This window comes from Sinocyclocheilus rhinocerous, unplaced genomic scaffold (genome assembly GCF_001515625.1).
Source record: "Sinocyclocheilus rhinocerous isolate Xijiao unplaced genomic scaffold, SAMN03320098_v1.1 scaffold1405, whole genome shotgun sequence".
Lineage (NCBI taxonomy): Eukaryota > Metazoa > Chordata > Actinopteri > Cypriniformes > Cyprinidae > Sinocyclocheilus > Sinocyclocheilus rhinocerous.
Window position 1 is genome coordinate 758,146 of NW_015645543.1, and position 18,586 is coordinate 776,731.

General features: G+C 37.8%; 1 protein-coding gene across 2 annotated transcripts in view; it reads left to right on the forward strand.

The window, feature by feature from the left end:
* The window catches only part of tnksa (tankyrase, TRF1-interacting ankyrin-related ADP-ribose polymerase a), a 102,491-nt gene that overhangs the window by 46,304 nt on the left and 37,601 nt on the right, over positions 1-18,586 (forward strand). For both annotated transcript variants that reach the window (XM_016510219.1, XM_016510218.1), the window contains exons 6-9: positions 11,571-11,591; positions 13,244-13,338; positions 13,524-13,590; positions 14,943-15,129. In XM_016510219.1, the coding sequence (XP_016365705.1) occupies positions 11,571-11,591; positions 13,244-13,338; positions 13,524-13,590; positions 14,943-15,129 (370 nt within the window). The remainder of the gene's footprint in view (positions 1-11,570; positions 11,592-13,243; positions 13,339-13,523; positions 13,591-14,942; positions 15,130-18,586) is intronic.

The following is an 18,586-nucleotide window of genomic DNA, read 5'->3' on the forward strand; positions in this document are numbered from 1 at the left end:
AAATTTTGGATCCGTGGCCAGGCAACTCCCCAGATCTCAATCCCATAGAGAACTTGTGGTCAGTCCTCAAAAGGCGAGTGGACAAGCAGAAGCCCACAAATTGTGATAAACTCAGAGAACTAATAAGGCAAGAATGGATCGTCATCGGTCAGGATTTGGCCCAGAAGCTAATATCCAGCATGCCAGAGCGAATTGCAGAGGTTATGAAGAACAAGGGTCAACACTGTAAATATTGATTCATTATTTTTTTTGCCGATAAAAGCCTTTAAAACGTATGATATGCTTATCATTGTTTTTCAGTATACCATAGAAACATGTGGAAAAATAATCTACAAATACTGAAGCAGCAAACTTTCCAAACACAAAATGTATGTCACTGCCAAAACTTTTGGCCATGACTTGTAAACATTGCTTCAAGTAATTATTCAAGATAATATGTACAGCTCTGATGGTTTAATGTACTTTTTACATTTCACATAATTCACTTAATTTTTTATTGTTCTCTGTTTACACAATCTATTTTTCTATATTTCACTTAATTCAAATTGAGTTTTTTTTTAAATTTCACTTAATTCAAATAATTTTTTTTACATTTTAACAATTCAAATTTTTTTTACAGTTCTATACAATTTACGTCATTTTGTTCTTTCTATTTACATTTTTGAGGATTTGACCATTCACTTTTTTAAACCGTATATATCGATGCCCTAGTATAAAGTAGAATGTGCTTTTTAACAGGCAAGTGTGAAACAGAATCGTAATGTGCTGTGTTTGGTTATTCTTCCACATCTATTAAGTATAACAGCATGAACCTAGAGGCTTCTGCCATTTCCAACATCTATCCTAATGAGAGGTGATGATGGGGGAGCATGCAAGCCTCTCCACCGGTTCAATCTCATCTCAGCCTTTGCCACGCAGACCGACATCTCTCTCAGCACCCTGCAAATTACCTCACATTCATCTTTCCCATGTATTGCTGTTGTTAGTGTTTTGATGCTGACCAATTTTAGTAGCTTCAAAGTTGTACCAACAATGATATATTGAAATCTCATCTCTGGTACCATGCTGTGAAATTAGGGCTTCCTGTTTTCTTATTTGAAGGGCTGTCTCATCACGAGCAGAGATTTCTTTTGCGCTGCTGAATATATGCAGTGCCGTGTCGTGTGCTCGCTGTACTACACTGAATCAAGATCACTGCATAATCAATCAGTTTTTTTTGCAAATGTGATAGCCTGTTCTCATGTCAGTCAGGTTTAGTTGCAATCTAACTGGTCAGCTGTCTAGAGGTGATGTCAGTCCATAGTCATCGTATTAGGAATCTTTCTACAAACCATATAAAATAAGGCTTTCTTTTAAAGCTGTACTCTTTATTTCTTGGTATTTTTACTACTCTGCTTTGCTTACTGTGTGCAGATTTCTTCAGAGTATTCTATTTTCAGTTTTTCCACAATGGCTTATTGTTGCGTAGGAGGTAAAGGTCTTGACAGTTTTGTTCTTTAATTTATTGCAGATTAAATAGGTCTCTCAAGACCGCAGTCGTCAAACATGTGGTAAGATTTACTGCCACAATCCTCTCTCAAGTATTTCTTATGAGGTGTTGCGCATTTATTATTGTAAGTTATTTAAATTATTAAAAAATAATTATTCATAAATAATTAATAATAAAATAATTCATTTAAATTAATTTAATTAATTTTTTTAACATCTTTACATGAAACATCATTATATGACATTAGGATAGCAGATAATCACACACCACACATACACACACACACACACACACACGGATAGATAGAGAGAGAGAGACATTTTGTGGAATGCCCAAGCTGCTTTTTTCCCACATAATGAAAATAGAAGGTAATCAATTATATACTGTAGGTTTGAAATGACAATTGACACTTTATTTTGGGGTGAACTATCCCTTTAAATATATTTTTCTGTTTAGCATATGGCAGCTATCTGGAGAGGTTCTCTGCACTGCAACAAATAATAACCCTAATATCTGCCTCTGTAAAATCTAGATTGTTACATATTTTTTTATTATTTCTCAGATTGGTATTTTCTTTTGGTATTTATAATTCTCCCTCAGAAATGTACAGCATTTTGCTCTCTTTTGTCATATTTTCTGGCTGGCCGTGTTGTCTCAGCATTTCATGGCAGCTGTGACCCTGGAGGAGCTCATGCTCAGCGAAGCGTTAGCGTGTTAAATGTACCCCCTTGAACTGCTTTGTATTCAGGTTGGGCCTCTGCCTGCCTTTCTCTTGCCTGCATGTGAGGAACCAGGCACGTGGTTGGCGCCTCTCATATTGCAATTTGCTACAACCTGTGAGGATTCAATGCCCTGCAGAGCCGTGGTGATTCAAAGGATGAAAAGTGACTGTCCTGCGAATCAAAGTCTCGAGGATGGAAACGGTGACCACCGGTCTTACTATACACACTTTACAGACTAGCTTTGAGCAAAAATTCAGTTGAAACTTGGCCTCTGTTCAGTTTGAATCGATTTGGCCACACCTAACATGAAGTTGAATTGGAATCAATCAATCTATCTATCTATCTATCTATCTGTCTATCTATCAGCCCGTTCTATTTATCATTCAGTCATTTGATCTGTCTGTTTGTCTATCTATCTGCCGTTCTATTTATCATTCAGTCATCTATCTATCTATCTATCTGTCTATCTATCTATCTATCTATCTATCTATCTATCTATCTATCTATCTATCTATCTATCTATCTATCTATCTATCTATCTATCTATCTATCTATCTATCTATCTATCTATCTATCAGCCCGTTCTATTTATCATTCAGTCATTTGATCTGTCTGTCTGTCTGTCTATCTATCTGCCGTTCTATTTATCATTCAGGCATCTATCTATCTATCTATCTATCTATCTATCAGCCCGTTCTATTTATCATTCAGTCATTTGATCTGTCTGTCTGTCTGTCTATCTATCTGCCGTTCTATTTATCATTCAGGCATCTATCTATCTATCTATCTATCTGTCTACTTTCTGTTTTATCTATCTATCTATCATTTATTTTATCATTTTACCTATCTGTCGTTCTATCCATTCGATCTAGATATCATTTTATCTATCGATCTAGCTATTGTTCTGGTATTCATCATTCTTTTGTTTTTTTTTTGTTTTTCTTTCTATATTTTTCTTTCTGTTTTTTTATTTCTAGTTTTCTTTCTTTTTATTAGACATTTAAAGTGAAACATTTGAAAATTTTCTTCAAAATAAGAAAACTCTTATTCAAAATCATATTGCAATTCTACATCCTATTTGCTACCACAACTCAAATTAAATTCATGAATTGAATTGAAATTTAAAAGGCGTTCTCAATTTATTTCTAAATATTGCAAAGCATTCCGCCTGTCACAGACATTTTTGTTTGTTACTTTGCATTATACTCATAAAGTTTCATGTACAACACAATCTGGTATATAATTTTTAGTGAATCCAGAGTCCTGCATGCTGAAGAAAAGCTCCCTGAGATTGTTGACAGCAGATGCAGGATTCAGTAGCTGATGGGTAACTAGATGTGCGATTAAACACTTGGTCTATTGAAACCTAGAGACAGTGTGAAAGCCCTGCTGATTTGTCCATCACACTCCGAGACACTCATCATTAGTCCTGAACCTCTCAACACTGTGAGCATCTCTCTCACACGGCGTGGCAGAGCCCAGAACAACTCCCCGTCAAGATCAGACACCACACTTTGACCAGCGGCACTGATGAAAAAGTCCGATCCCTGTGGAGCAGCTGCTCTCCACAACCAAAGGCGTAATTTGCTTCTATTAGAAGTCAGACCAGTAACAGGGACAGTGTGGGCTTTCTCCAGAGGGGACTGGTGGTGGGTCAGGCATGGAGGCACACCTCATCCCCCGGGACACATATAATCTCCTAAACACCTTCAGAAGTTAGCGATGCTGTCGACCATCCAGGGTGACTTGAGGGTGCAGTATGGCTGGTGTCTTGTGGCTCCTTTAAAGGGCTCAATTACTGGGCTGTGAAGAGGGTTAAGTCACTTAGGGCAACAGTGGTTTGACCCGGGAGACAGAGAGGGAGTACCAATGTGTGAAAGGAAGGAGTGCTTCGTAATAGTTGTAGCTGTCTGAACGATGGAAAAAGCAGAGTCATTAGTCTCCTGTCTGAGAAGAGGTTGTCACTGAAGACAGAGACACTGCTCATCATGATACGTTTAAGGCCACACTAAAAGCTGAGCTCCATCTTTGCTGAAAAAGCCCTCTTTGCGGTGGCACTTTTTCATGGCAAGGGCACTATGAGTGGACAGGCTTTTCATCAAAATGTGAGAACATTCACACACAGTTAGCAGGATGACTGCTAAAATAAAATTGAAAAACCACAACCCCGTGGCACATTTTGAAGTGAATTTTTGCTCTAATTTGTTCAAATTGATTAAGGTTAGGTTTGAGGAGGTAGCACTTTTGCACATTCTATCAGTTCAGAGTCCATGTTAAATGTAGCTTTCACACTTGATGCATTTGCTCAGTCAAGACAATCTGAATTTGCCCCTCTTTCTTGTCTGCATTTACACTGTGTTGTTGTTCAAAAGTATGCTTTCGTAATCAACCTGAGTACCTCTAAAAGCTATTTATTGCTGCAAAAATATAACAATTTGCCATTCACTTCTTGATTTGCGTTCACATTAGCCACAACACAAAAGTAGCTCACTGATTTTCCAAACCCCTTCTTTTTTAAGAACTACAAAGCTGGATTTTAGTAAAAGTGAAGGTAGGTTTGAAATTCTGTGAAGTATTTTGTAATTCTTCCTAGAATACAATTTTGTAGTTAACAAGCTAGGCAATATCGCGTTCATAATCGCAGACGAATCGCCTGCGATAATGAACGCGATATTGCCTAGCTTGTCAGTGAACTACGGCTCTGTGTATTAAATGCCGCTCCATCTGAAAGCACGTGGTGGAGATTTACTACTAATCACAGAACCGGCTTTACTGACGAGATGCGCATGATTTTTATTTATTTTATAGAAATCAGCGTAAAATCAAAGCAGAGATGAATGGCTTGACCTGACTCTTTTTCTTGAAGTTGAAAAGAATTTATCAGTGCCATGCTAGCTTTAGATAATGTCTCTGAACACTGATTGAAAGCAATACTTGTGTGTGTGAGAGAGAATAGGAAGCGTACTCCAGAGTGTGAGATTTGCCACGGTCCGGGTTTAAAAATGATCGAGCTCTCTGAAGTGCAGGACGTTATTAACACAGCACACTGGAGCACATTATCAAGATGCCTTCTACAGGGGCTCAGGGAAAAACAATCACTTACCGTACGCCTACCGCAGATCCCATCAATCATGTCACAGTTGTTCCATGGTGAACAATTGACTTTTTCATTTTCTTTCAATGTTTTTACTCTTTCTCACTGCTGCTTTTTTCTCAGATTAGTTTTGAGCTGGGCTCTGTTGTAAAATATACACTGTAGTCAGTTCCACTTAACCCGTTGGAACTCTTAACCATGACACTAAAGTTGTGTAGTATGCTTGTTCCCTTCCTTAGTTGTGCAGTTGTTATTTTGTATTTATCTGATCTTCGTTCCCCAAGTGACACATAAAATTCCACTCCATTTTCTTTTAGAGAAATTGCTAACTGGCAATAAATGTATACAAAAATGAAAACTTTTTATCATTTACTTACCCTCAGGGTGTTCCAAACTTGACTGATTTTCTTCTGTAGAACAAAAACATTTTGAAAAATATCTCTATTATTTTAATTGAAAAATCAAAATCAAAAATTAAAATCAGTGAAGCCCAGTGTTATTTTCGAACAGCATGGTGTATGGGTGAAAAACACTTAAAAAACATTCTTCAAAATATTTTCTTTTATGTGTAGAAAGAAAGAAAGAAGAAAGAAAGTCATAAAGGTTTGGAATGACATTGGTAAATTATTTTTTTGATCCTTTTTTTTGTTGGCATTAACAAGCATTATTTTATAACCAGATGTCTTTTAGCTAAACCACACAATAAGTACTTTTAAGAAGGTATGATGAAGACATTCTCATCCATGTCAGGACATTGGAAGCCATTGTTCCATTGACTTGCCTCATCATTACTCTGGGTGGGATTGTGAAACAGAGCTGTTTATATGGTGTGATAACATTCGCCTTAACATATTGCAGGCTTTAGCTTAAAGATTATGTGTACTAGAGGAATGATGTGGGAAGAGGCTTGGGAGGGAATTAGCACAGAACGATTTGCTTTGCACCAAAGTCTTAATGCTCTGGATCCAGGGTTCTTCAAGACAGCTCTCTAGCTCTTGTGGTTGGTTGGATTTGGTTTGCAAAAGCACAGTCTTCTTGCAAAATCACAGCGGTAGGAGATTCACAGCACAATGAACAAGTGGAATTATGGGCAATAAAACATTGATATATGAAAATATGAGCATTTTGATTTTTGTACAACATTTTTAAAAAGCAATTTTGCAAAATAATGCAATTTTGGGCCACATTTTATTTTATCTTGCCATTTAACAAACCATTAACTACGGCTTTTTGTCTCAGTAAACTCCTAATTTTCTTTTTATTAATAGTTAGTAAGGTAGATGTTAAGTTTAGGTATTGAGTAGATCAGGGATGTAGAATATGGTCATGCAGAATATGTGCTTTATAAGTACTAATAAATAGCCAACATGTTTATAATATGCATGCTAATAGTTAGTTAATAGTCAGAATTGGTCCCTATACTAAAGTGTTACCCAATCTTGTTTATGCCAGTAAACGAAAAAATGCCAGTGTTTACATGCACAGCAAAGTTGGGGCAAAAAATTGTTTGCCAATCTGGTTTTGATGATTATCCAGTAAAAGAAATCCATTTACACATCGTCAGTTTAAGTATAATCAGTATAAGTACAGTACTTTTTAAAAGTTTGGGGTTTGTAAGATTAATAATAATTAAAATAAAATAAATATAATTACAAAAAAATCTATTTTAATATAGATTCTAATATAAAATCAATTTGAATATATTTTATATATATTTCTATTGTAATATCAGAAATCATTTAATATGCTGATTTGATGCTCAAGAAACAATTCTAATTAATGTTGATAATATTGGCGTTCTGCTTAATATTTTGTGAATCTGTGATACTTCTTTGCAGGATTCTTTGATAAATAAAAAGTTCAAAATTAAAGCGTTTATTTAAAAATAAGAGTCTTTTGTAACATAAATCTTTTGATCAATTTAGTGATTCCTTTTTGAATAAAAAAATCTTAGTGATGCCCAACTTTTGAAATGTAGTATACACTTGCATACCTAGAAATTATTCTTAAGATATATAGTGTATGCACAGATTTCTCGATAGTGTTGTCTTCACTTCACTTTTTTTTACTTCAGGTGACGATTGCTGTCACCTGAAGTGCTGTTTTGTTTTTTCCCCATTTAGACTGTAAAACGAACAAGGCAGAATGTGCCTTGCCATCTTTGATAAGGTATCAAGTTGAGGCAGCCTCGCTGCGCAGGCTGAGATAAAACAAGCGGCGTGCAATCTGTGCAGCGGTTGCCGGTGAGAATATGTTAATTCAGTCAACTTTTTTGATTTCATTTTCATGTTTCTGAAGATTAACAAATATTTTGTCTATCCAAGCGTCTGTTCCTGGCCCTCATTGCACAATGATGCGCCCCCGTAGAAACGTAGGTGGATGGAAGAAACAGAGCAGCTGCGAATGTGGAGCGTTTGTAGTGTTTCCCGTCTGCCTTTATCTCTTTTCTCTCTCTCGTTCTCTCAAACAGACAGGCTTTATTGCAGTTAATTATCGCATGTGACTATTTGTCTCTGCTTTCCAGCAATAGACTCCTGGGAAAACTTGAGCACGTGACGGCACATGATTTGAAATAGCATCCCGTCGGACGCGCTGGTCGTTAACGCCTTCAGTGCTCTGCTGGGACTGTCTTTAATGGGGGGTGAGTGTTGTGATTAGGACGGAGGAACCAGGCGTCATCCCCCTTTGGGATTTGAGCTCCTTTATGCAGAGCCCAGTATGCAGTAAGAAGCCCCTATAGGAGTCGGCTAGTTGTATTTTTTCCATTTTCCAGGCCTGGTAGAGGGGCTAATGTCTTATTGATCCTCTCAGCGTGTAACTGGCATTAGTGTGCTCGGTAGCCCCTTCCTGCTGTTTGCTTACAGCTAGTATGACGCCTCTCTTTGGACCTGGTGTTTACTTTAGCGTAGCACAGGGACGAAAGTGACCCTCTTCTGTACACTCTCATGTGTAAATCTGCACTAACGGAGGTGCACTAAAGGGTGACTTTGCCAAACAACACATTGTTTTCAAAGGCTCCATCCACGCAGATTTCACACTAGTTATAGCATGTACCGCAGTCATGGCAACAGCTGTAGAGAAGCACTCACCGTTGGCATGGTTACAGGTCACCATTCCTCCATGGCAAGACAAGGGAAAGATGAGGACAAAGGGATATTTCTACTCTGAGGAAAAACAAGGAGTTTTTGTTGTTTTCTAGGCATGTAAAATTCTGTAATATTAATACACTTAAATTATATTTCAGGATGTGTGATAGTGACTGAGATTAGAGGGAAAAAAGTCTCTAATACTTACCGAGGCTGCATTTATTTAAATGAAAATACAGGAAAAACAGTAATATTGTGAAATATGATGACATTTTTCTAATATATTTTAAAATATAATTTATTCTTATGATTTCAAAGCTGATTTTCAGCTTTCACATGGTCCCTCAGAAACCATTCTAATATGCTGATTGGGTGCCAGAGAAACATTTCTTATTATCAATGTTGAAAATGGTTTTATATTTTATTAAACTGTTTTTGTGTAAAACTTTATACTTCTTTTAGGTAGGACTGGGCAATATGGATTTTTAATTGGTCAACTTGAAAATGTTGCTACAACATGATTCAAGTAACTTTTTTTTATAAACCCCTAGTTAAAGAGGATTATTTGACAATAGACAAGTTTATACATTTATGCATTTATACATTATTAGGCATTTAAATCCAATAGAACTGTTTTACAATCTCTTTCTTTTCCAGAGATTTTCATTTTGTTTGCTTGTGTTTACTCAAAAGTTCACACTGTTCCTCTCCTTATCACAAACCCTCACAATGTGTGTAATGGTGAAAAATTTGCACAAAAGAACAAAAAAATTGAGTGGCTCAATGTTGTAGACGGTGCTGACTTCAGTGTGCAGTGATCTGTCTTATTGGCAGCCTATATTTGAATGGGCAGAATAACCCAAACACTTTTTCATTTGAATGACCTGCACTGCACGTCTCACTCTCATGCTTCAGGGTCTGCTGGCAAAAGGTCAACGCTGCCACATAGCTTTACTGTCGCGTTCTGTTTGAAGCCATCTGAATTGACACAGATTGTCGCTCTAGTTCACCTGTCTGCTGTTTCTGCCAGCACCAGAAAGACGTTATGTGACAGAGCCAAATGCACTGAGGGTACTCTGAGATTCATTATTTGCAAATTCCCTTAAAACAAAGCAAAAGCTCATTTTAGCATTCCACCCATTTTAAACAGTGTCAGGATGTTGCGATCTGGAGTATGTAGGGGGTAATATTTCCAGCTGTTCAATCTTAGGCAACACATTTATCTTAAATGATTCAATAGGAACAGCTCTCGAGTGAGACGACAATTCTGCTGGTGTGTCTGGCTCTTAAAGAAATTGATGGAAGATCTGTGCAAGAAGCAGATTTAATAGCCTAAGGTTAAACGGTTTTGTCTTTTACTTTTTGTTTTGCAGAGAGCACAAGAGAACATGTATGCTCTCTGCAGGATGTCTTTCCTGTTAGTCCTGTTTGCTTTGGGTAGGGCAGACAGATTGGCAGGAGGGGCCAAAGTGATTGAGTGTAGCCATGGCTACTGTATGACTGTGTCGCCATGGTGATCCAGCCTCCTGACTCGTTACATATGCAAGATTCAGGTTGTTCAGAAAATCCTCAAATGAATATTTTCCACAAGGTAAAATTAAGTAGGTGTTCCCCAAGGGTCAGTCTTGGGCCATCTTATATTTACTGTTACTTTTAAATGTAATGCTCTTTAAGAAGTAGTTAAAATGTTGATATGATGTCAGATTAATTCATTTCAGTCTGAGGATGACCTTGATACTGTTATAGAACTGTGGTGCCAAATGAGATTGAGAATATAATCTTTCGTAGAATACAAACTGGGTTTAGTTTAGATTGATTCAGCAAGTAATCCCCATTTGAAGCCGACTTTATGGTATTGGAAAAAAATGGGTGAGTGTTCATATTTATTATTTTAAAATAGGTCAAATTTACATTCATGGTGTTAGGGAAATAGTCTTATTCATTTTAGCCTAAAATTAATTAGTTTACAGTAGTGGTCGTCCGTTATATCGCCAAGGGCGCCAAAGTATAAGTTTTCCTGTTTGGCCGATGCGTTCGAGGTGGGACTTTTATTTTGACGGCGCTGAGAACGGAAGCACCTGGGCACACAGTGCTCACATTCTCCTCCTCTTATTCGCTGTTGTCCTTAACAGTTCTGTCTAAATACGGATAGAAGTCTGTCTAATAATCAGATAGAACGGTTAAACAAAGGAATTAAAATGTATACAAAAAGTCTTATAACGACTGCTTTTACATTATTAGTAATAAAAAGGCAAACATTATAATACTTTCTTGTTTGCCGTACTTTGTCATCTAAAGTATAAGTATGTTTATTTAACACATTTATTTTTTAATCAATTTTCAAATGATTTCAAATTTCTTAAATATTAATTATAATAAATAAAATTATATCGGCCATAGGCCACCCTGCTGTCCAAGATATCGGCATCGGCTGTCAAAAAAACAATATCGGTCAACCACTAGTTTACAGACTTGTTGCTGTGGTTAACAGACGGTAAGCATGCAGTTTTTTTAATGGTCAACTAATAGGAATAGAAGCATAAGCTTGCATGTACTTTGAACATTAATATTAATAAAGTTGGAGACAAAAAGTTTTATTTATATTAACTTTTTTTTAATGAAAACAAATTGGCTATTTTTCTCCTGCTTTGTTCCAGTGAACAAAGCCTTTGCTCCCCCCTCCCTTTAAAAAAAAGGTGTTTTTGGAACTTATAATAGAAATTCAGTGGACAATCGAAACGCGTCAGCAGACCACAGTGTTCTGCCACAGGATGAATCACGTAAACCAGCAGCACATGTGCGATCTCTCTCACAGCTGCCTGAAATGAGTTTTGGTTGAGTGCCACTGAATCAGTACCAACTCTTCTGTCAAGTCAGCTCTAACTCCCTGGAGTGTAAAAAGAATGATAGACTGCCTGCTCTGTTCGCATATCCTCTTTGTGTTGAAATCATGTCATTTCAGTCTCCGTCACAATACAGTGCTGCCAATGCGGTGCTGCACTTTGTACATTGTGCTTGTATACCGATGTCCCAAGTAAAGTTAGAGGACAAAAGACAAAAAATTTTTACATGGTGTGCCAGAATGACATAATACTATCATTATATCATTATCTGTTTTTGTTTGTTTGTTTTTGCTCTCTTTTGTTTTGATTCATCATTCTGGTGACATTGTCTATCAGTCGACATCTCAGAAAATGCTGGTAAGTTTTTTTTTTTTTTTTCCTGAGCTTGATTGCACTCATTTTAATTTGTTGGATTTTTTTCTTCTTCTTTGCTTTATTTTCACAATGTGGCCATTTTGGTTCTTTGTTCACACACACTGCATCTTTGTGAATGCAGTGGATTGGGGTGAAGGTGTTAGAGGGTAAACCCTGGTGTGAAAACACTGTCCTAAAGAGGATGCCTAGTGCACCACCTGCTTGATAAGTGAGCTTAAATATACCTCCTCTACTGCTACAGCTTCCACCCCCCATTCACATATTCCCTCAGTTTGTTTCTTGTCTTTTACAACTTCAAACACCCTAGTGTGCATGCCTACGAAAGCTCGTCACTGTGTATTGTTATCATTATTTTGCAATTGAAGGGCACAATTCAAAGTTTTCCAATTTCATCTAGATTGATTTCTCATTGTTTTGTGCATTTTCAGCTGTATGGTGAATGATCCGTGCTTACCGCAGGAGACTGTGCGGGAACACATGGAGTTTGCGCATTGTGCTTTGCTCGCATCAATACATCGCTGTAATGGTTTACGACCGTGTGGCTTGTCACATTTCATTGGAGACTTTTATGGGGATTTTATTTTGTTTGTGCCGCCTGATCCTCATTTTGTTTGATTGTTTTCGACTGGCCTGTCGATTTTCTGTTTTGTTTGTGTTTTGTTCTTGAATGCAGAATGCATGACTTGCATTACTTGAGTTAAGAATTTGATTAGCTTCTCATTTGAACTGTTTAATATTTGTGCCGTCAGACTTCCTTTTAATTTTAAATTCTCTTCTTGTTTAATTTTTGTTGGCTTGAAACAGATATCAGCTGCTGTCTCTAATTAGCTCTCGTAACAAATACCGTTTGTCAAACAATCATCAGAATACGGGTGATGTGAGTTTTTGCAACGATCATGCCGTGCTGAGGGAACTGTTGTTATACCCCGCTGTGTGCTGCGGTACATAGATACATGGTGTTGAATACCTTCATTTTTATGTTAGCCTGTATTTCACTTAAACACTATATCATTCTCAGTAAGACAGTAAGACTTGCACAGGGTTGGATTGTCAGGCGGGTTTACAAGCCTCAGAGCTGCAATGAAGTGTGACTTCCTTACGGCAAAATTCAGTCATGAGCCTCGCTTTTTCTAGAGGAGAGGAGCCCCAGTATGAGTTTTTCCTCACATGTTCGACAAACCAAGACCTCCCTTGGTCCCTAGGCAGCCCGATTTTAGAAAAAAGGCTATGCTAATACTTTTTCAAGAGATATAAAGAAGAGAAAGGTGGGTTTTGGCACTGTTTTACAGAGGGGTGCTTTGTCATCATGGCTTTGTTGGATCTGTGTACATAACTGTTTAAAAGTTTGAGGTCAGTAAGATTTTTTTTTTTTTAATTTTAACATTTTCTCAATAGAATGATATTCACTTATGGTCACCAAGGCTGCATTTATTTGATCATATTTATAATTAACAGTAATATTGTGAAATATTATTACAATATAAAATAACTGCTTTCTGTTTTAATTTGTTTAAAATGTAATTTATTCCTAAATAAATACATAGGCCTACAAATCTTACTGACCCAAACTTTTGAACAATATAGTACATCTCACAGTTTTGTCATAACTGTGTTTCCTCTTTTCTTTCTTGTAGTCTACTCCATTGCACCTGGCAGCCGGATACAACCGAGTCCGAATAGTTCAGCTTCTCCTGCAACATGGCGCTGATGTTCACGCTAAAGATAAAGGGTGGGTCTGCTTATGTCTCCTTTTTTCCCTTACTTTCCTGTCTCTATCAGCTATTTCACATTTTTTCACTTTGGTAAAATATTTGGTTCATTAGCCTTCCTTTGTCCATATATTACTTAAAGGAAAAGCACATTTTGGGCTTAAAATGATTTTGTGTGTGCGTGTTTTGTTCTTGCAATTCCTAGTGGTCTTGTTCCTCTACACAACGCCTGCTCATATGGACACTACGAAGTCACAGAGCTACTGCTAAAGGTAAGGACAAAAACCTGAATGGGTGTGCATGTATAATTTAGTGTGTGACCTGTGTGGAAGACAAACAACACTGTTTCCAGTTAAGCAGCTTGCCTTAACCAGGCACAATGCAATGAAGCATTGATTCAAAATCCTGCTCCACTTACTATACATTTAAAATTTTCCATGCTATGCAGTGTTTTGGGCATCACTGTGGAGAGAATGATTACTCAGTTATTTTTGATTTTTTTTAGACTATTATATTATAGATTTTGAATTTTTTTAGTGACAAATTTAGTGTATGTCCTGCATACAGCTTCGATCTACATGTCCTGTCAGAGTTCACTCTGTTTCAGTGCAAACACAAACTCCCCCTTGAGCCTGACGTTCCATAGAGTATGGCCTTTAAGCCCAGCTTCCTTTATTTACAAAGCTGTTATATGGAACACTATGCTCACGGTGTGTTCTCCCATACTCAGTGTGTCAACAGAGCCCTGCGGAGTGGCCAATCTGTCTGTACAACAATGTTTGGAGTTTGATACACAGCAGAACAGAGAATTCTCAGCCTCAGGAGAGCTTATCACCATATCAGTAGCTCCCCAGATCTCCTTAAGCCCCCTCAATCATTATATTCGATTAAATATGCTGTGCAATGATCAGAAAGACAATTAAGAATCCTCTTATCGTACACAGATGCATTGTGAACACCTGCCGTTATCTTGATGTTCCTGAGGTCCTCAGGAGCTTTTGTTTCACTCCTCTTAATTGCAGCTCAAAAGAATCTCTCTCTGTTTTAAAAGGATAATTCACCCAAAATATATTTTCTCATTCACCCTCATGTCATGAAACACAAAAGGAGAATTTTAGCCGAATGTTTTCCACAATGAAAGTGGATGGTGACCAGGTTCTGTCAAGCTTCAAGTCCTTTGAAGTCATCCATTAGATCTTTGTAAGGAAAAGCTTGAATTTTGAGTTTTCATGTTTTAATGGGGCATGAACTTCTTGTCTAATATTTTATTTAGCATTTGATGGTACATGGTAGATAGGAAATCTAAAGATATTTTTAGGAGATCTATCCCTTTAATCGTTTTGTACTGTTTACCCCTTGCCTCTGAGTGCAAGTTGATGTCTCCGTTTTGGAAAACTGCCATTTTCTAAAAATGTGTTCGATATTTTTTCCCTCAGTGCTATTAACTCAGCTTCTGGGGCATAGCAGACTCCCTAATAGATAGAAATTCTTAATCTATGCTAAAACTGCTCTAACTGCTCAAGCGGAACCGCATAATGTTCTCGATGTATTTGAAAATGAATCTGGGCCGTCAGAGTTGGCGCCATCCTTTCCGTGTGATCTCACCCTGAATGTTTTTCTGTAGCATGGGGCGTGTGTTAATGCCATGGACCTCTGGCAGTTCACCCCTTTGCACGAGGCTGCCTCCAAGAATCGCGTGGAGGTGTGTTCCCTGCTGCTGAGTCACGGAGCCGATCCCACTCTGGTCAACTGCCATGGGAAGAGCGCGGTGGACATGGCCCCGACCCCAGAACTCAAAGAGAGGCTCACATGTGAGTTTATATAGCATATATTGCCTTATAAAACAGCCTTGTTCCTTATTGCTTAAGAGTGAATTAAAGACAACATACTGGGATCTTTCACCATTGCTCAGCATAAGTGGCATTAAAGCTCACAAAACTCATCCTGCTTGTTCACCTTGCAAGTGTAAGTGAGCTAGACGCGACTTGGCTCTGATTGTTCCTGCCACATTCTCACTGGCACCGAGACAGACAAGGTTTAGAGAAAGACGCCTTTAAACATACAATATTCTCGTTCTGCATTATTCAAGCGCAGTGGAGGCTGAGCTCCAGTCTGCTGATGAGGTTGGCAGGCGACGTTGTTATATATTTTGCCTGTGAATTCTCCATCTGGCTTCTCCCAGTGTGGGGTGGAGTGATGTAGTTTTGACTGAAACTTTACACAATTTGCTGTGTAAAGATTTTCCTTTATGTAGAATTAGTTTGAGCTTGTGCTGCGAGTATTTTAGAATGCAAACTTTTGATAGTGTCTGTGTAAGTTAAAAATGTGATATAAATAAATGAAAATATACAACAATTATAATAATATTTCTATAATATTCTATATTTCTATAATTACAAAATAGATAATATACTATATAAATTAATAAAGTACAATATTTAATTCTCAGTTCTCCGTCCTTATTCATTGCTCAAGCTGTGATCCAAGAGTGCTAATATTTAATACACCAGTTAAATATTATCTTCTGTACTCCTGTTGTGTTTGTTTGGCGATATGCAAAGCTTGATACTTTGACTTTTAAAACAATTTTAACAATCGTATTAGTTTGTATGAAACTACTCAATATTAATTTACTTGTTTAAAAAAGCAATATTAAAATTATGATTGAAAAATGAATTATTTTCATGCTGTGGCTGATACTATTTTTGCTGATTTGTGTAAAAAATCAGCACATTACAAAATATACAGTGGGTACGGAAAGTATTCAGACCCCCTTAAATTTTTCACTCTTTGTTATATTGCAGCCATTTGCTAAAATCATTTAAGTTAATTTTTTTTCCTCATTAATGTACACACAGCACCCCATATTGACAGAAAAACACAGAATTGTTGACGGCAGCAGTTTTCTGTCGGGGATTTGTCAGGCAGCGCCACTCGCGTCCGATGTAGACACGGTGTAACATTGGTTTTGCTTTGTTTCACAGAACTAATCGTTGCCTGGGTTGCGTACGTACAGTGGGTACGGAAAGTATTCAGAACCCCTTAAATTTTTCACTCTTTGTTATATTGCAGCCATTTGCTAAAATCATTTAAGTTAATTTTTTTCCTCATTAATGTACACACAGCACCCCATATTGACAGAAAAACACAGAATTGTTGACATTTTTGCAGATTTATTAAAAAAGAAAAACTGAAATACCTCATGGTCCTAAGTATTCAGACCCTTCAGATTCAGATGAGCTGTGACACTCATATATTTAACTCAGGTGCCGTCCATTTCTTCTGATCATCCTTGAGATGGTTCTACACATTCATTTGAGTCCAGCTGTGTTTGATTATACTGATTGGACTAGATTAGGAAAGCCACACACCTGTCTATATAAGACCTTACAGCTAACAGTGCATGTCAGAGCAAATGAGAATCATGAGGTCAAAGGAACTGCCTGAAGAGCTCAGAGACAGAATTGTGGCAAAGCACAGATCTGGCCAAGGTTACAAAAAAAATTCTGCTGCACTTAAGGTTCCTAAGAGCACAGTGGCCTCCATAATCCTTAAAAGGAAGACGTTTGGGACGACCAGAACCCTTCCTAGAGCTGGCCATCCGGCCAAACTGAGCTATCGGGGGAGAAGAGCCTTGGTGAGAGAGGTAAAGAAGAACCCAAAGATCACTGTGGCTGAGCTCCAGAGATGCAGTCGGGAGATGGGAGAAAGTTGTAGAAAGTCAACCATCACTGCAGCCCTCCACCAGTCAGGGCTTTATGGCAGAGTGGCCCGACGGAAGCCTCTCCTCAGTGCAAGACACATGAAAACCCGCATGGAGTTTGCTAAAAAACACCCGAAGGACTCCAAGATGGTGAGAAATAAGATCCTCTGGTCTGATGAGACCAAGATAGAACTTTTTGGCCTTAATTCTAAGCGGTATGTGTGGAGAAAACCAGGCACTGCTCATCACCTGTCCAATACAGTCCCAACAGTGAAGCATGGTGGTGGCAGCATCATGCTGTGGGGGTGTTTTTCAGCTGCAGGGACAGGACGACTGGTTGCAATCGAGGGAAAGATGAATGCAGCCAAGTACAGGGATATCCTGGACGAAAACCTTCTCCAGAGTGCTCAGGACCTCAGACAGGGCCGAAGGTTTACCTTCCAACAAGACAATGACCCTAAGCACACAGCTAAAATAACGAAGGAGTGGCTTCACAACAACTCTGTGACTGTTCTTGAATGGCCCAGCCAGAGCCCTGACTTAAACCCAATTGAGCATCTCTGGAGAGACCTAAAAATGGCTGTCCACCAACGTTTACCATCCAACCTGACAGAACTGGAGAGGATCTGCAAGGAGGAATGGCAGAGGATCCCCAAATCCAGGTGTGAAAAACTTGTTGCATCTTTCCCAAAAAGACTCATGGCTGTATTAGATCAAAAGGGTGCTTCTACTAAATACTGAGCAAAGGGTCTGAATACTTAGGACCATATGATATTTCAGTTTTTCTTTTTTAATAAATCTGCAAAAATGTCAACAATTCTGTGTTTTTCTGTCAATATGGGATGCTGTGTGTACATTAATGAGGAAAAAAAATTAACTTAAATGATTTTAGCAAATGGCTGCAATATAACAAAGAGTGAAAAATTTAAGGGGGTCTGAATACTTTCCGTACCCACTGTATATATATATTTTTTTACAAAATTGCTTTAACAAATGAATTCTTTTAACAGTTTTAAATGCTTCAAGTTAAAGGCAGGGTATGTGATTTTTCAAAAACACTTTAGAAAACTGATTCGGGCCGAATAGCAAAACAAACTTGTAGCCAATCAGCAATAAGGGGCGTGTCTACTCGTGATGTGGAGGAGAGGTCAGTTCAAATGTAGTGGAGTAAAGAGTACATATATTCAATCAATAATGTAGTTGAGTAGAGAGTAAAAGTTGCTTATATTTTTGATACTCAGTACAAGTACAAAGTAGCCAAAAAAATAGTTAAGTACAGTAACGAAGTACATTTACTCAAATACTTTACACCACTGGTTTTGGTGATTTCAAATATCAACATTGGCTACCAGAAATCGCTTACTCTGCCTTTAAGCATTTTAACATTATAATGTACAGTATGAAAATGTATATTCATTTTAAGATTCGCTAAAGATTGCATTTAACTGTGTTTTTACAGATTGACTGTTGGCAGATGATGGCAGAGATCTAATTGTTGTAATTGCAATGTTTTGTTAAATATCAGCACGACAGGGATTACCTTTGGCCGAATCCCAGCCGTTCTT